The sequence below is a fragment of the Chrysochloris asiatica genome, unplaced genomic scaffold (genome assembly GCF_000296735.1).
Source record: "Chrysochloris asiatica unplaced genomic scaffold, ChrAsi1.0 scaffold00214, whole genome shotgun sequence".
In the NCBI taxonomy this organism is placed as follows: Eukaryota; Metazoa; Chordata; class Mammalia; order Afrosoricida; family Chrysochloridae; genus Chrysochloris; species Chrysochloris asiatica.
Genome location: NW_006408732.1, coordinates 3,867,675 through 3,886,722, shown reverse-complemented (window position 1 = coordinate 3,886,722; position 19,048 = coordinate 3,867,675). Strand labels below are relative to the sequence as shown.

At 39.2% G+C, this 19,048-nt stretch overlaps 1 protein-coding gene across 1 annotated transcript in view; it reads left to right on the top strand.

Moving 5' to 3' along the window:
• FRAS1 (Fraser syndrome 1) overlaps positions 1-19,048 on the top strand; it is a 797,189-nt gene that overhangs the window by 396,694 nt on the left and 381,447 nt on the right. The window contains exons 16-18 of the mRNA XM_006872899.1: positions 2,723-2,863; positions 4,994-5,134; positions 8,197-8,373. Coding sequence (XP_006872961.1) covers positions 2,723-2,863; positions 4,994-5,134; positions 8,197-8,373 — 459 coding nt within the window. The remainder of the gene's footprint in view (positions 1-2,722; positions 2,864-4,993; positions 5,135-8,196; positions 8,374-19,048) is intronic.

The following is a 19,048-nucleotide window of genomic DNA, read 5'->3' as shown; positions in this document are numbered from 1 at the left end:
AAATCTTTGCATATTTTATTATAGTATTTGGCTTTATCTTCTCAAGCTGATCTTTGAAATTTCCTGTTCAGCTCTTGCACCTCTTCAATTTTTCCATTTGCTTTGGCTTCTCTACGTTGGAGAGCAAGTTTCAGAGTCTCTACTTGACTAGGTTTGATAATTCATTGTAATGGCCACCCAGATACCATACTCACGGGTAGGATGTATATTAGGGAAGTTAACAGGCTACAATGCAGGGCACAGTTGTTCCAATCAGGACAGCCTATCCTCACCCATGCCCACAGGCAGGCCACTCTGTGCCCTGCCAATGTTACAGAGTTCTTATAGGGCCATTGATTAATGTCCATCGGACACACAACTCCACCGTAAGCCTCAGCCTGAAGGCACTGGGCTCTAGTTCTGTGGCTCAGCAAATCTAGCTTCCCTAATTATGTGTTTGGTATGATGCTTCAGGATAATGCACTGGACTGCAAGGTTGGTTTGAACCACAAGGTCGGCGGTTCAAACTCACCAGCTGCTCCTTGGAAACTCTTTATAGTGTCACTATGAGTCAGAACCAGTTGAGCAGCACTTAACAACAACAACAAGTAAGTGTCTGGAGGCATTCCACTCTTCAAGCAAGCCTCCTGCCCTAAGTCTCTCAGCTTTACTTGCTGAAAGAGGTAGAATGAGCCAACTAAAGAATAATGTAGCAGAAAGGAATCCTGGGCTCTAATACAAATTTTAGTTGCTCCTTGGGGTTCCAACTCATAGCAACCCTATATTGGGTTTCCGTGGCTGGAAATCTTTAGAGGAACAGAAAGCGTCATCTTTCTCCTGTGGAACCATTGGTAGTTTCAAACTGTTGACCTTGAAATTGGGCAGCCCAACTCACAACCACTATGCTACAAGAATTCATTAGTTGCTCCTGAGTATGTCTCAAATCTATCACTTGCTCTACAGCCTTGATTCAACCCATAATCAATTTGTTCTGTGAGCATTGGCATTGGGTTCTAACTGGCCTCCCAACTGCCCCTCCAATGTGCAAATACATCCATCTAAAGTGTTTATAACTTTACCAAGGCTCCTGGAGCTTACCAGAAAATAAGAACATAGTGTGACACACCAGACTTTCCATGCTTTGACCCCTCTCACTTCTCAGCCCAATGGAACTACATGTTTCTTGAGCACTCCTGGGTCTTCCCAGATTCTTGGTGTTTTCAGCCAGAAGTGTTTTTTCCCATTCATCAGTATGGCATGCTCCCACTTGCTTCTCAAGAAGATACTCAAAGATCATTTCTGTGAATCCATTCCTGACATATCCTTTTCAAAAATTTCACTGTGCCTATATAGAGTTGGGAGTCCTGGTGTGATGCTGTGGGATAATGTGTCAGACTGCAAAGTTGTTTGAACTGCAAGGTTGGTGATTCAAGCTCACCAGCTGCTCCTTGGAAACCCTATACAGGGTCACTATGGGTTGGAATCGACTCACCAGCACTTAACAACAAACATATAGAGTTGGAGTCCTGGTGTGGTGCTGTAGGTTAATGTACTGGACTGAAAAGTTATTTGAACCTCAAGGCTAACAGTTTGAGCTCACTAGCCACTCCTCAGGAACCATACAGGGTCGCTATGAGTCTGAACTGACTTGACGGCATTTAACAACAACAACATACAGAGTTATCTGATTGATACCTTTAATATTTTGAGTATTTTACATGCCTATCTACATTTATTAGGTAATAAGCCCCTTAACACAAAGACCAGCTGATTGGTTTGTGTGGGGGTTTTTTTGTATCTCTACCATCTGGTACAGGAGTTTCGGCTACTAACTGAAAGGTTGGCAGTTCAAACCCACTCAGAAGTACCTCAGAAGAAAGGCCTGGCAGTTTGCTTCAGAAGGGTCATAGCCATAACAACTCTATGGAGCACAGTTCTACTGTGCAAGACATGGAGTCAGCATTGACACAGTGGTAATTGGTTTGCTGGTACCTTCTAGCAGATGACCTGAAGAGAGCTTAATAAATATTACTTTAGGGTAAATGAATGAATAAGTGAATTTACACTGGTAGTATAGTGGTTACGAATCGGGCTGTGAACCTTAAGGTCAGCAGTTCGAACTACCAGCTGCTCTGTGGGAGAAAGATGAGGCTTTTTGCTCCCGTAAAGATTTACAGCCTCAGAAACCCTATACAGGGTCTCTATGGATCAGAACCGACTCGACAGCACTTAACAACAAGAACAGAAGATTATGTGAAGTTAGTAACTTCCACATAATTTTCATAGTCTAACTTTGCTTTGTGGAATCCAGCATTTCTGAATTCTCCCAGCAAGTAGGTTTGTCAGGTAAAATAAAGGGTAAAATATTTCAGGTATACTTATATTAAAAAAAAAAAAAAAATTCATTGCTTCTCTGAAATTTAAATTTGTCTGCGTATCCTATATTTTTATTTGCTAGATCTGCCAACCCTACACTCAAGGCCATTTTCACTTTAAATCCCGTATTAAATTTGATGCATTGCTGAGTTTACCACAGAATGTTTGTTATGCTGAGTTCAGTGACTAATTCTTCAATTCTCCTTCAACTGTGAAAACAGAAAGAGTGGAGTGGAAACAAAATACGGCCAAGCAACCAGATAATAAGATTGCAATATGGATACCAACTCTGAATGTTGTTAAAACTAGGACCACTGCTCCTTTTGCTCACTACTACCTTTCTCTGATGAGTTTTCCTCCTTCTCAGCTTGTGAACCGTCCTGTAAGAGCTGTGGCCCCGATAGTCCCAGATGTCTTACCTGTTCTGAGAAGGCAGTGTTGATTGATGGCAAATGTGTTTCTGAATGTCCCAGTGGACACTATGCTGATGCCACTGGCAGATGCAAAGGTAAGAGATGAGTAACCAGCGTCATCAAAAAGTACTTAACGTAAAACACACAAAAAAGTACTTAACTCAAGTGTGTCTCTTTGAGGAGGCCTCGAGAAGTTTGTGGAAGAATTCCTTTAATTTTTAATGCTATCTTTCCCTGACCTTTTTGAAAACCCCTTGTATTTGGTTCTATGGCTAGCTCATTTGGAAATTTGGGTGTATGAGGGGAAAATATTACATTAGAAGGAATAATTATTTTATTGTAGAACCTCTGTGTATTTTGTATCCAGTGGGAAATGTGGGTAGATGATGGGAAAATATTACATTAGAAGGAATAATTATTTTATTGTAGAACCTCTGCGTATTTTGTATACAGTGGGAAATGTGGGTAGATGCTGGAGCATTTGAGTGGTTCCATGAAGGACTTGCACATACCAGTCATAATCAAAGATGATTTGTGTGTCTTGAAAGGTCAAACATATACTTAAGGTTTTCATACTGCCCTGTGTACTTATAAACCATCACTAGCTATGATTAGAGATATGACAGAATCATTCCTTAGATGACATTTATAAATACATATATTGGCAACTACAACACAGCTCAAAAATAAAATAAAAGGCAAACCCTGTTTGACAACTAGCAAAGCTGGTTTCTCGATTAAAATTTTCTTATGTGCTAGTTACTACTGTCTTTTCGACTTACACAGTCTAAATAATTAGACACTCCATTTGAGATTTTATAATGCACCCTTCAACTTCTGTATTTTTGACTTGTATCTTTCCTTACAGAGAACTCTGAGAACTTATCGCTGCTGGGATTTCGTGATTACCCCTCCTGTCTGAAATTTATACATACTTTCTCGCTTCTATTTAATGACTATCAGTGGCAAGACACTTAGTCCTGACCTATCTTGTCTCCTTGTCAACCTCCCCTGGCACTGCCAGCCTCTGTACTCACCCAGTGTTCTTCCTATTTCCCCAGTTCCCCACCCTCAGGCCTTCATCCTGGCTCCTCTTCCCCTTCCCAAGTCCTGACCGCTGCCCTCCAGAGTCCTGTTCTCACTCCTGTCTCCCAGTCTAGCCCATGAGTCTTACCCACTTATCTCCTAGAGTTAGAGGTGTCCCATTGTCACAGTTCTGGGCCAAAGCAGGAATTCTAGGTTCCTGTCATTGTTGTATGTGGTGCCTAGGGTCTGTAAAGTAATTCTTAACCTAGACTGGTAGGATGATAATATCTTAAATAATCATTTGGTCCAAACTCTCACTTTGTATATGCAAAGGAACCTAGGCCTGGGACGACCCAGACTTGATTGCTATCATAGATGAGTGAGTGGACAAGTTGTACGCAATTTCCACTGCTCCCAACACCTTCCACACTTTCCTGTTCAGATAGTATGGGTTTTTTGGTCCAGATAGTTCTAAGGCTACATCCCAGATCTGCAAACATAAGCTTTTTGGTCTTGGACATTTTTTTTTTAACCTTTCAAGACCTGAGTCTTCTCATCTACATAATGTGGTTAATAATATTTACTTGGTGTGATGCTGTAGAATCAGTACAAGGTCAGCAGTTCAAACCCACCTCCCGCTCCTCAGAAACCCTACTAAGGGTTGTTGTGAGGTGGAACTGACTCGATGACACTTAACAACAACAACAAGGTTGTTAGGAGAATGAAAATTGATATTGTGTACAAAACAATGCCAATATTAATGAAAAGATAGGCTAGGCCATGGGTGAGGCAGATAGTGTTCTGTGCAGTTAAGTGGAAGGTTGACTATTCCAGTCCACCCAGAGGTGCTGGGAAGAAAAGCCTGGTGGCCTGCTTCTAAATCTCAGCCACTGAAAACTCTATGGAGCACAGTTCTGTTTTGATACACATGTGGTCACCATACGTCAGAGTTACAGAAACAGCAGCTAGCCTGGAATAAATAACAAGTAGACTGTGGGTACAAAATGAGTAAGGGGGTTGTGTGGTACTTCTGGCAATCGAAGCAGCCCCCAACATTCTTCCCTTTACTTGGCTGTTACTCCTGAAGCAGGGGTTAGAAATTAGAGGGGTAGGATTCCTACAACATAAGATACCCAGTCATGAAGGTGGGTTCTTTAGTCACCTGCCTTATTCGGCTTCCTTCTCACTCTCTTCTTCAGTTTGTCATAACTCGTGTGCCAGCTGCTCTGGACCCACGGCTTCTCACTGTACAGTCTGCCCCCACCCTCATGTGCTATGCCAAGACCACTGTCTGGCCAGTTGTGGAGAGGACTTCTACCCTGACCATGGGGTCTGCAAAGGTATTGTCATCACCATTGCCACTCTTAACAGACTTTTACATCATAAAGACAAAGGTTGAATTTTTTCCAAGGACGTTACTTTTCAGCGCAACTTTTTTCTCCAGTGTATCTTGATGGTGTTAATGCACCAGACTGCAAAGCCATTTGAACTGCAAGGTCGGTGGTTCAAGCTCACCAGTCGTTCCATGGAAACCCTATACAAGGTCGCTGTGGGTCGGAACTGATTCGATGACACTTACAACAACAACAACATCTCAGTGGTGGTGGTTATGTGCCTTGAAGTCGATTCTGATGCATAACCCTGCATCCAGTTTCTGAGGTTACAAGTTGGGCTGTTAATCTCAAGGTCAGCAGTTCCAAACTACCAGCCTTTCCGCAGGAGGAAGATGAGGCTTTCTGCTCCCGTAAAGATTTACATACAGCTTCGGAAACCCTCCACAGGGTCTCTATGAGTTGACTCTGTGGCACACAACCACAACCAAGAGGAGGGAGGTGGGGCTTCAAAAATGTCTTGTAAACATTCCATTATCTTTTAATTCCATTTTCCATGAAGTTTTTGAAGCCCCCTGGTATACATTATGTGAACTTTTTTTTCATTACAGTATTTTCGAGAAAGGATATTCTGAAAAAAATCACATTTGAGTATTTGTGAAGGTTCTCCCAAATTCATGGATTTTCTGACTTTTTTTAAGTTTTTATTGTGAATTCAGTGATAGTTTACATGGGAGAACATTGGTTTTATATTCATTGTTCTGTTGCAATGATTATAATCTCCTCCATGCAACATCATTCAACAGTTGTTATTAAGTGTCATTGAGTCGGTTCTGACTCATAACGACCCTATATGGGGTTTCCTAGGAGCAGGTGATGAGCTTGAACCGCCGACCTTGCAGTTCAAACGGCTTAGCAGTCTGCAGCATTAACCCACAGTGCCACATCAGGACTCCCATTCAACAGTATTTGCTTCTATTCCCTCTGGTTTTTTTTCTGACTATTCTTAAAGACAGTATTGTTTCTTTTAGTGTACATTGAAACAAAAGTCTCATCTCCTTTTTCCACTCTCCAAACATTGCTAATGTTGTTTTGTTTTGTTTTTTTCACCTTCATTTTGTTTTTCCCTGAAGAACTTCTTTTCGTTAATGATACTGCTGAGCAAACTGAGAATCACTAGTGATACCTCTGGGCTAAGGAAAATGGAAAATTGCTGTTTGCCAAAAAAAGCTTTGAATTTATGAGGAGGGCAGTATCATTGGAGTCTTTTGAAACTAGAACGTTGAGAGCAAATGTTTTAATTAAAAGAAATTAATTTTATTTATTTGTATTGTTGGTCACCTTAGAAAAGAGTTTGAGAAAAAATGTATTTAAAGCTGTTTTAAAGTTTTTATTGTGAATTGAGTGATAGTTTACATGGGGGTACATGTTTGTTTCATGCAATAAATATTTGAAAAATAAAATCTAGAGCATTTAAAGGAAAGGAGAGTTAATCATATTGAAATGTGGACATGAGGTAGTTTGAATACTATATTTGGCTCTGATTTTCACAAGTACCCAGTGAAAACAAGAAATCATGATGGATTGTGAAGTTCTTATTGCCACTCAAATAGTTCCTGGCCTAGAAAAAGTATTTTTCCCCTAAATTGTAAGAGGAATTTTCTGTGTAGACCCTGTGTATTATTGTTTAATGATGCTGAGTCGGTTCCGACTAACAGCGACCCCGTATAGGATTTCTGAGGAGCAGCTGGTGAGCTTGAATCGATGACCTTGGATTCAAAACGAACATGTAGTCCAGCGCTGTAGCCCGCAGCGCCACACCAGGACTCCGTGTAGACCCTTAGGTAATGGGTGGTAGATAATGGGCAGAAGTAACACAAGAGCCATTTATGCTAAAGGTATAGTTATGTCCTTCATATGAGTGCTTCTTAAAATCTTCCATAAAAAATTAGGTAAATTGTCCTTCACTGATTGTGTTTCTCTTAAGGACTAAACCAATATTGTCCAGCTTGCTAGTATGATAGTTAAAGTTTTGTGTCAACTTTACTGAACCAGGATTCTCAGTGGTTTGACAGTTGAGATGTAGTTCTCCATCATGGTGTGATTTGATGTGAGAAATAAATAAAAAGATTAAAGGGGATAATTGTTACTGTTAAGTGCTTTTGAGTCAGCTCTGACTCATAGTGACCCTGCATAGGGTTTCCGAGTAATGAGTAGCAAGCAACTGGTGAGTTTGAACCACTGACCTTGTGGTTCAAACCGACCTTGTGGTCCAGGGTTTATCCTACAGCAACACACCAGGATTCTAAAGGTAGGATGTTGTTGTTTTTCTTAAGTACCGTCAAGTCAATTCTGACTCATAACGACCTCATGTAAGGGCTTTCCAAGGAGCAGTTGGTGGGTTTGAACTGCAGTATGACACCCTTAATCCTGCTACCACCCTGCTCTGATTTATGGGAGATTCCCAAGTGTGTGGCATGCAACACTTTGGACTTTACAAGTGATAAAAGGAGAGAGACCAAACAGAGAGAGTGAGACCTGCTACCACCAAGATGAAGGAGCCTGGAGTGGAGTGTGTTCTTTGCAGCTGAGGTCCCTGCACTGTGATCCAGAGGAAGATTGATTCCAAGATATCTGGAGTTCTCCAAGGAAGCTGGACCTACAGATACGTAAAGGAGACAAGGATCTGTCCTCAGAGCCACTGTTTTGAATTCGACCTTCTAGCCCTCTAAACTGTGAGGGAATACATTTCTGTTTGTTAAAGCCACTTACTTGTGGTATTTTTGTTATAGCAGTTCTAACACAGCTGTTTTTTGTTTGTTTTGTTTTTTTAATTTTATTTTTGCTTCATGATCTTAACGCACTCAAGGGACCTGAGAGATGGAATTAGTTAACATCACCCTCATTTTGCCTCCCATGAATATTATATTATTGCATATGTGCTTTATGTAGAAACTAGAAAAAGAATATTTTGGAAGGATGAATCTGGAGCACTCTTTTAAATGGTTTTGGTTTAATGAAGAATTGTCCTTGGTTGTGACGTGTATTCTGCATTTTGTTCTTATGTGCAGCCTGCCACTCCTCGTGCCTGACTTGTGTGGGTCCAGAGCCCTCTCACTGCACCCAGTGTAAGAAGCCAGAGGAAGGATTGCAAATCCAGCAGCTATTTGGAGAAAATGCACCCTCTGGCGAATGTCTGCCCCAGTGTAGAGCCCAGTTTTACTTGGAGAATACTGGATTGTGTGAAGGTAAGAATAATTTGAGAAAACATTAGGTAGCGTCTGGGCTTTCCTCTTGGGATCCTGTGAGATGAGAGCAAAGCCAGGAAGAACTTTATTTTTATATAAGAATGGTTCTAGGATGCTTGTGCTTGAAGCAGAAGACTGACATGCGAAATAGTGGCCTCCCCCAATGTCCGCTCCCACGTTGTGAATAGTGTTGTTGTTATTAGATACCATCGAGTTCTAACTCATAGTGGCCCTTATGTACAATAGAACAAAACACTCCCTGTTTTATGCCCAGAGGCATATCTGTTGAAAATAGCAAACACTGATATTGTACCCCTATCCAAACTTACCATCAGATCAATTCAAAAATACAAGTCAGGTTTGTTAATCTTTTACTTAGCACATTATGGCATTACATGAAAAATAAAACTGTACCTTCCTTGATTTCACTGATGAATAGTGTTCTATATTGTTCCCAAAGTTGGTTTTATGTTTGTTTTTTTTTAGTTTCTTCTCATTCTACAGTCAACAGAGCAAGATCACATAGTCTAACTTGACTTATATATCTATAAAGCCAAACCAAACCTCATGCTATTGAGTCATAAGGACCCTTTATAGGATTTTTGAAAGTATAAATCTTTACTGGAGCGTAAAGCCTCATCTTTCTCCCTAGCCGTTTGGTTAGGTTTGAACTCCTAGCCTTTTAATTAGCTTCCCAGTGCTTATCCTTCAGCAGAGTACACAAATATGGAAGGCTTTGTTTTAACTTGCCAAATTATCCCTCAAAGCTGGCAATGGAAAGTGCTTAGTGGTGCCCTCTCCCATTTAAGTGGCACCAAGGCATGTACCATAGCTGCTATATGTTAGGTATCCATCTGGCCTGGGCCATCCTCACAATCATTGCTGTGTTCTAATCCATGTTGCAACCATTGTGTCAGGTCATGTATGCCATGAAGGGTTTTCCTCTTTTTTGCTGACCTTCTACTTTACTAAGCACATTGTCCTTCTCCAGGAACTTGTCCGTCCTTATAACATGTCCAAAGTACATAAGACTAAATCTTGCCAATCTCCCTTCTATGGAATATTCTGACTGTTCTTCTTCAAGACAGATTTGCTGATTCTTCTGGCAGTCATGGTATTTTCAATATCCTTCACACCATTATTGAAATGCATTATTTTTTCTTCACTCTTCCTTATTTACGTCAAACTTCCCCATGAATGAGAGGTTTTTGACAATACCATGACTTGTCAGGTGCACCTTAGTTTTCAAGATGACATCTTTGCTTTTTAACATTTTAAAGAGGTCTTTTGCAGCAGATTTGCCTAGTGCGATACATTATTTGATTTCTTGACTGCTGCTTCCGTGGATGTTGATTATGAATCCAAGTAAGATCAAATAATTGACAGCTTCAAAATTGTCTCTATTTATCTATCATATGTTGGTCTAGTTGGGAGGATTTTTGTTTTCTTTATGTTGAGATGTGATGCATCCTGAAAGCTGCAGTCTTTGATCTTCATTAGTAATGTTTTCAAGTTTTTTTTATCTTTCAGTGAACAAGGTTGTAAATAAAAGATGATCTTAAAGGGCTGGTCTTTCTCACTTCCAGTATCCTGAAAGTTTTATACTCCCAGAAGTTCCAAACAGGATTTTTTTTTTTTTCAGAGACTAGTATGGCTGTCTAAGAAAGATGGCATTGCATGAAAATTAAAACTACACTTCCTTTGCTTTCACTGATTAGTATTGTTCTATGTTGTTCCTAAAGTCATTTTCATTTGTAGAATTAGAGCCTGTTGTGGAATTCTGTTTATTATTTCTTTTAATTAGCCATCCGAAAAGTTAATGTATCCATTCCAAGCAAAATCTGGGCTTCTGCCAAAATTTAGAAGTGATTCCTGCCACTGGCTTGGTGTTTTGTGTACAGAGAATTGATGTCCTTCTGAATTACCACTGAATAGTCACAATCACCCATGGGTAGTAGAGGAGATGAAAGGAAAGGGTATACATTCCTGAGAGGTACGACAGATTTCTCTCTTCCCCTTGCTGGTATGTGAATTGTCTGACACTCAAGTGCCTAAAAACAAACAAACAAATGGATATATGTGGAGGCTTCAAAAGTTCATGGGAAAATGGAATTAAAAGATAATGGAATTTTTCTGTGAACAGTTTGTAATCTTTATAAATTTTATTTTTAGTAAATTATACATTAGTTTTATATTTTTCACTGTAAACAGAACATATGCTCATTAATGAAATTTTGGATATATAAGAATAAATGTGCCCAACACCCATAACCTAATCCCAAAGACCCTTTATCATTTTGCAGTATGGAGTTTTTGAGTCTTTCTTCCTGTGCATGATTTTGGGTCTTTATTTTGCAACATAATTCTAAGTGCCTTTGAGTTGGTAGGCCATTAAATCTTCACAGAAGCAACATGGTACAGATCAATTATGTATACCACAAGCTTTAGTTTTGTAGTAGACTATACCACAATTAGGAAATACTGGATTTTATAGTTAGGTTAAAATTTTCAAAGGAGTAATGTAGCACAGTGGGACCTACACAGAACTGGAATTCAGAGACCCCAGGAAAGACACTTAACGTCTCTTGAGCCTTTACACCCTCAGCATTGTTGTTATTGTTATTAAGTGCCGTCAAACTGGTTCCGACTCTTAGCGACCCTGTACAGGGTTTCCAAGGCTTTAAATCTTGGCGGAGACAGAAAACCTCATTGTTCTCCCTTGGAGTGACTGGTGGGCTTGAACCATGCTCCCAACCACAGCAATACATAGGGATAGATACTTTTCACACTAGGAGTACAGTGGCTCCATAGGACTTGCACTGTACTGCAAGCATAAGGTCAGTGGTTCAAGCCCACCAGCTGTTCTGCAGAAGAAATACGAAACTTTCTGCTCCTGCAAAGATGTATAGCCTCGGAAACCCTATACAGGGTTGCTGTGAATTGGAACTGACTCTATGGCACTTAACAACAGTAATAACAACCTTTGACACTGGTTTGTTGCCAGAGTCAAAGAAGGTTAAGGGTTGGCTTTTTTTAAAACCCCATTCATAAAGGGTATAAATCTTAGTCTTTATACTCAGGTGTCCAGGAACATTATTGGGGGTGTCCTCCATCTCCTGGGGAGATGCCAGACTCTAGGGGGTTTAAAGAGTCCCTACTCTGGTCATTCTGGCCATATCCCATAAGTATATTACCCAAACTCTCTGTGATCCCTTAAAGTCTGAGGGCTCTGTTTCTACACCACTAGTGGGATATGGGAATCTTTGCTGATGTTAAGAGTTTTTTTTTGCTTTTCAAGACACATACTACTTGCCCTTTCAAGCTCTGAGTCTATCTCAGAGGGCAATGTATCTCCCTGCTTGAGGGGCCCTCAGATGCTGGGTAGAGGGTAGTGAAGATGATTGTGTATCCACTCTAATTGCTTCTCAAATCACTACAGTGAGTTTATGTTTCCAGACAAGCTACCTCAGGCTATTTCTGCTATCAGCCAAGCTCCAAATTACCCACTACAAATAATTGCTGTAGGAGCCCCCATGCTTTTAAAATAAGCAAAGTTTAAGGAGAAAATAGAAGGAGAATGGAAACATAGACACATACCTTTGATTTATATATTTGTTGGCCATGCAGTGCTATGTAAGTGATTTTCAATTTATGGGAGTCTCTGAAACTAGCCTACATAGTTTTACACAACCTTGTAATGTATTTCTAGAGGTATTAGTCTGGATCATGGAGACATTAAAACCCACTGCTGTTTATTTGATTCTTACTCACGGTGACTCCATGGAGGTTAAAGTAGAACTATGTTCTCCATAAGGTTTTCAGTTAACCTCATGGAAGTCTATTGCCAGGCATTGCTTCTGTTGTACCGCTGAGTAGATTGGAACCACCAGCCTTTCAGTTAGTTGCTGAGCACCAACTGTTTTCACCACCGAGAACCTGCAAGATCACTGGTCTTTAGAAGAATTCATAGAAATGCTATGTGAGACCCTTGGCCTCTATGCATACAGATTAAAACTGGAAAAGCCAGAAAACTTAGCAAATTATTCCATGTCTTGAGTTTTGCCTTTAGCAGAATGACTCCAGGAGAAAGTAAAACGTAATCTTTCCATAACTCAGCATAGTTAGCCCTTATCTTCAATTTCATGTCCTATATGAAAAAATAAAAATAGAAAAAATTTGGTGAGGGTTCAAAGGCGAAAGAAAAAATGTTGATTAACATCTTAAAAATTAGAAAGCTAAGTAAAAATCAGAGTAACCAACATTAGTAAGCCTAGAAAATATAGTTGAATCTTACTATTTGTAGCAGTTACAAGTCACTCAAAGAAACAAAAACTGAACCCATTGCCATGGACTCACAATGACCCTGAAAGATAAGAGTCAAACTGCCTCATAGTTTCTAAGGCTATAAACTATAGAGGCAGGCAACCACATAGTCCTACCACAGAGTGGCTGGTAGGTTTGAACCACTGACTTTTCAGTTGGTTGCCAGGTACTTAAGCACAGCACTACCAGAGAATCACCAGGAACACTGACTTAGGAACAGTGAACATGAACAATCTTGTTCATGCTCAAGGAACTCATTTGTTGTTTTTTTTCCCATTCTGAGCTTATCAATGAATAACGAAGAAAATGCTGTCAGTACTGATTTGAGTTTATACATAAGTGTTATCAAATAGGCAAATTAGCAAATAGACAATTCATGAATAAATTCTGTAATGTTATTATTACAAAACTGTAATTTATCTATTTGGTATCTACCATAAGGCAGGCACTGTGAGAAGTGCCCTACTTATTTTTCTCACTTAGTTCTGATTAGAAGAGCCTTTTGGGGACAATGCCACAACTATTTTATAGGATAAGAAACTGAGGCTCAACAGATAAGGTTGTAACTCACTCAAAGTCATGTTACTCCAAAGGCATGACTCCCAAATCCATACCCTTAACCCTTAATGCGACTCTACATCTCTGATAAGGTGCAGCCCACCCAGTAAGAATTAGTACAATGTTGGCTACCTAAAATGAGAGGGTGATAAAGGCGCGAAGTGACTTGCTCACAAGGTTTCAAGGGGGAGTTTAGTTTAATAGTGTGTGGGTGAAAAAAAGAGTCCCCACTGAATAGTTTCTATCTTGTCTAGATGGGTCTGGTTAAAAGAGATGGAGATAAGGTTCTTATGATTCAACAGTACTGCAACTGTCACAATTGTAAAGGTAGAAGTTTTATAACAAAAACAGGGGAGTAGTTAATCTTACAGTCCAGAAACAAAGGACCCTAGGACCATCAGGGGAGAAGAGTACAAGCGGAATGTGAGACCTTATCCAGATAAGCAGCAACACCAGAGATGGAGGTACAGATGGGGACATGGAGAGAGGAAGCAGCTGAGGACTCTAGATTCATGGGAAGAGAGAGACTGAGAGCTGGTGTCCAGGAGGCAGACTTGCAGAATGTGCACTTTGGTGGTGTAAATTATTCTATATGCCTGAGTGTTTAAAAAAAAAAGACCTGAAGTGGATAGAGAGAAATACTGTTAACTGACAGTACATGTAGGAGATTGTAATCATTGTAATGAAACAAGGTGTGTGATTTGTTGAATGTAAAACTGATGAACTGCCCTGTAAACTTTTACTCAATCCACAATAAAACCTTAAGGGGAAAAAAAAAAAAGAATTAGTACAGCTGCTAGTGTCCTTTCCACACACAGAGAGGAGAAACTCAGCACACTAATGGATTGAGACGTTTTCAACATTAAGGAAGAATCCTGTGACAAAGAGGTGTTTTCTAGAATGCCTTTATGCAGACACTTTTTATAAAAGATTAGAAGCTAATCTCTCTGGAATTATTTCATTGTGTACTCATGTGAAAGAACTGGATGGAACTATTAAGTCCCTTGATTTGATGCTAGTTAGCATATTATTTGGTATCATACATATAGCTGTCTATTCATATTTATTAGCATATACCTCTGCAATCTCTGCTTGGTTGGTTGGTGTACTCAATTTATAAGTGATGAGGATGTGGCAGAAAGAGGTTAATTGAGTTGCCCATGATTCCTTTGGGAAACTGAGTGCAACCACCAATTGTTTCCACCCTTACCTGAGTATTAAGTGTATTAATTGATATATTTCCTGTCACTCATCCTGTATCTCTGGGACACCTTTTTGCCATCCCACAGTCTGTTCCATTTTCAACACAGCACAAGTGTTGTCTGTGAAATCAGGTCTGGAAATGCTCTGAGATTGCACTGGGCTCTTTTCCCCATACATTCCCAGAAATACCCTGAACTCTCTGAAGACCACTTCAGCACATTGGAGATTTGTGTGTGTGCCACTGAGAGTTTATTTTACAGCACCTTTGATGGCAAGCACTTTTCTCTAAAGAAGAGAAAAACAACTGTCTTTTGGAACTCCCCCTCCTCCTTTCTTGGTGGCCGCAGCACAGAGTGATTAGAGTAACACTGCAGCTAATGACAGAGACAAGAAGACACTGTCATATTATATAGGTTTGTACCACCCCAGTGTGGTAGCTCAGAGTGTTACCACCCCTGGACATCCTCCTGTGTCAGCTCATACAGAATCCTTATAATGCTCATTATCAAATTTAATCATAGAATGGCATGTAATACAGTTATAAATTGCTTAAATGTAATATTCATTACATTTTATTTGATAGTGTAATACATTATAGTATTCTTATATGAATCCATCATTCCTCTGTCAGTTTGTCAGACTTTTGTGGATTACATGATGCTGAGATGCTGGAAGCTATGCTACCCGTATTTTAATACCAGCAGGGTCATCTATTATGGCCAGATTTTCACTGAAAACCTTACAAATAGCATCAGAACATTGGAAGATTCAATACCAGAAGATGAGCCCCCCCCAGGTTGGAAGGCACTCACAATACGACTGGGGAAGAACTGCCTCCTTAAAGTAAGTTGACCTTAATTACATGATTGGAGAAAAGCTTTAGGGATCTGTTGCTGATGGGACACAACTCAAAATGAGAAGAAACAGAATGTGGAATGTACAAAATATGAATCTAGGAAAACTAGAAGTTGTCAGAAATCAAACAGAACACAGAAAGATCAATATCCTAGGCATTAGTGAACTGAAATGGTCTGGTACTGGTCATTTTGAATCTGAAAATCCTGTGGATTACTATGCTGGGAATGACAAAATGAAGAGGAATGGTGTTGCATTCATCATCAAAAAGAAATTTTCAAGATCTAGCTGAAATACAATGCTGTCTGTGATAGGATAATATCCATACACTTACAAGAAGACCTGTTAAATACCACATTTATTCAAATGTACAGCAATCACTAAAGCAAGTTTTGATGAAATTGAAGAACTTTGCCAACTTCTTCAGTACAAAATCAATCAACCATGCTATCAAGATGTATTAATATTTACTGGTGATTAGAATGCAAAGACTAGAAACAAAGAGAAAGGTGAGTAGATGGAAAATATGACCTTGATGAAAGAAATTATACTGGAGATCACATGATAAAAATTTGCAAGACCAACGACTAATTTCTATCACTCATCTGTCACTTTATCATACTCTGGTGGCTTGTGTGTTGCTGTGATGCTTGAAACTATGCCACTGGTATTTTAGATATCAGTAGGGTCACTCGTGGTAGACAGGTTTTAACTAAATTCCAGAAAAAGACAGACTAGGAAGAAGGAGAGACAGACTACTTCTGAAAATTTAGCCCCTGAAAACATTATAAATAGCAGCAGAACATTGTCAGATACAGTGCTGGATGGTGAAAACATTATGAACAGCACCAGAGTGATGTCAGATATAGTGCTGGCAGGTGACAATTGAAGAGGAATGGTGTTGCATTCATTATCAAAAAGAACATTTCAAGATCTATCTTGAAGTACAATAATGTCTGTAACAAGATAATGTCAATATGCTTACAAAGACCAGTTAATACCCCTTTTATTCAAATTTACCCACCAACCACTAAAGCCAGTGATAATGAAATTGATCAAACATGCAATCTTTAGTGTGAAATTGATCAAACATGCATCAGTATGTAGTGATTGCTACTGGTAATTGAAATGCAAGGATTGGAAACAAAGATGAAGGATCAGTAGTTAGAAAACATGGCATTGGTAATAGAAATGCTGCTAGAGATCTAATGATAGAAATTTGCTAGACCATTGCAAATACCTTCTATAAACAACATAAAAGATGACTATACATCTGGAAATCACAAGATGGAACACAGAAAAATCAAATTGACTCCCATCTGTGGTCGAGATGATGGAAAAGCTCAGTATCATCAATCAAAATAAGGCCAGGGCAATATTGGAACAGACCATCAATTGCTCATATGCAAGTTCAGGCTAAAGCTGAAGAAAATTAAAACAAGTCCACAAAAGCAAAATTATTAACTTGAACATATCCCACCTGAACTTAGAGACAATGTCAAGAATAGATTTAATGCATTAGACACTAATGACCGAAGACTAGCAGAGCTGTGGGATGACATCAAGAGCATCATACAGGAAGAAAGCAAAAGGTCATTAAAAAAGAGAGGAATAGTGAAATGATTAAAATGGATATCAGAAGAGACTGAAATTTTCTGTCCAGTGTAGAGATGCTAAAGAAAATGCAAGAAATGAGGAGATAAAGAGCTGAACAGAAAATGTCAAAGGACAGCTCAAGAAGACCAAGTCAGATATTATAGATATGTGTAAAAAACTGTCATTAGAAACCAAAATGGAGGAACAAGCTCTGCACTTCTCAAGCTGAAAGAAAAAATTCAAACCTTGACTTGCAATATTGAAGGACTTATGAAAAAAATAGATTCCTGGTGTGACACAGATCAGCCCTGTACTGCAAACCACAAAGTTAGCAGTTCAAATCCACAAGCTGCTCCTTGGAAACCCTTTACTGTGTCACTATGAGACAGAACTGACTCGATGATACTTAACAACAATAATGGGCAAAACACTGAATGATACAGAAAGCATCATAAGAAGTTGAAAGGAACTGCTTTGAAAGGAATCACACTAGAAGAAAGGTAGGGAAACTTTTTTCTGTCAATGACCATTTAGATATTTATAAAATCACTTAATATCAATTTATCTACGTTATATGAAAAAGGATCCTAAATGTATTGAATTTCAAGTCCTGTCTGCAGTTGCCTTGGCGGGACCAGACCACAAGGTTTCACGGCTTCTATGGCCTATGGGCCATATATTCCCCACCCCTGCATTAGAGGGTCCCCGATAGAGAAGAAAAAAATGTAGGGCAAAACTCAAAATTATTTAATAATAATAATTTTTGTAAAAAGACCAGGTTCACTGGTCAGAAAGAGACTGGAGAAACCTGAGACTGTGACACTCAACCACACTTCAGATCTGAAAAAGAACTCAACTTATGACGCAATTTTCAGCCAAGCAGTAAATAGGTATATAGTGGCGAAAACAACACTAGGGAGGTATGCTCACCATGGAATGGTCAATCATTCAAAGTCAGAAGGGCAACATTTTCCTAAGGACAAAGTTGAGAACAGATGGAATGCAAATAGGAACTACAGGGAAGAAGTGGGATAACTATTGTTGCATGGAGGGGATTACAATCATTGAGATGAAGCAAAGTGTATGATGTTGTTGAATGTAAAACTGATGATCTTGTCTGTAAACCTTCACTCAATTCACAATAAAAAGTTAAAAAAAAAAAAAAAAGAAAGACTCAAAATCATTGTACCAAAAAGAAATGGTCGATATTTAACCATTTCAAGAGGTAGCATACCATCAAGAACCGATGGTACTGAAGGAAGTAGTCCAATCTGCACTGAAGGCATTGGTGAAAAAACAAGGTTCGAGGAATTGACAGAGTGCAAATTGAACTTATTCAACAAAACTGATGCAGCACTGAAGACTTTCACTCATCTATGTCAGGAAATTTGGAAGACGGCTACCTGGCCAACTGATTGGAAGAGATCCATAATTGTGCCTATTCCGAAGACAGGTGACCCAACAAAATGCAGAAATCGTTGGACAATATCATTAATATTAAATAAAAGTAAAACTTTGCCGAAGATAATTTAAAAATGGTTGCAACAAAACATTGACAGAAAACGTCAACCAGGTAGAGAAATTCAAGATGGATTCCAAAAGAGGACGTGAAACTAGGAATATTATTGCTACATCAGATGAATCATGGCTGAAAGCAGAGAGTACGAGAAAAATGTTTACTTGTGCTTTATTGAATATGCAATTGTTTTTGACTGTGGGTCATAACAAGGTATGGATAGCATTCTGAACAATGGGTATTCCAGACCATTTAATTGCGCTCATGAGAAACCTGTATATAGACGAAGAGGTAGTTGTTGGAAGAAAACAAGGAGAAACGGAATGATTTAAAATTAGGAAAGGTGTGCCCTAGGGCTGTATTCTTTCACTGCAGTTATTTAGTCTGTATACTAAGCAAATAAACAGAGAAAAAGGGTTATAAGAAGAATGTGGCACCAGGATTGGAGGAAGACTAATTTATAACCTGTAATGTGCAGATGATGCAACTTTGCTCACTGAAAGTGAAGAGGACTTAAACTACTTATTGATGAAGATAAAAGCCTTCAGTTTGTATTGCAACTCAGTATAAAGAACGTAAAAATCCTCACAACTGGATCAATAATCATGATAAATGGAGACAAGA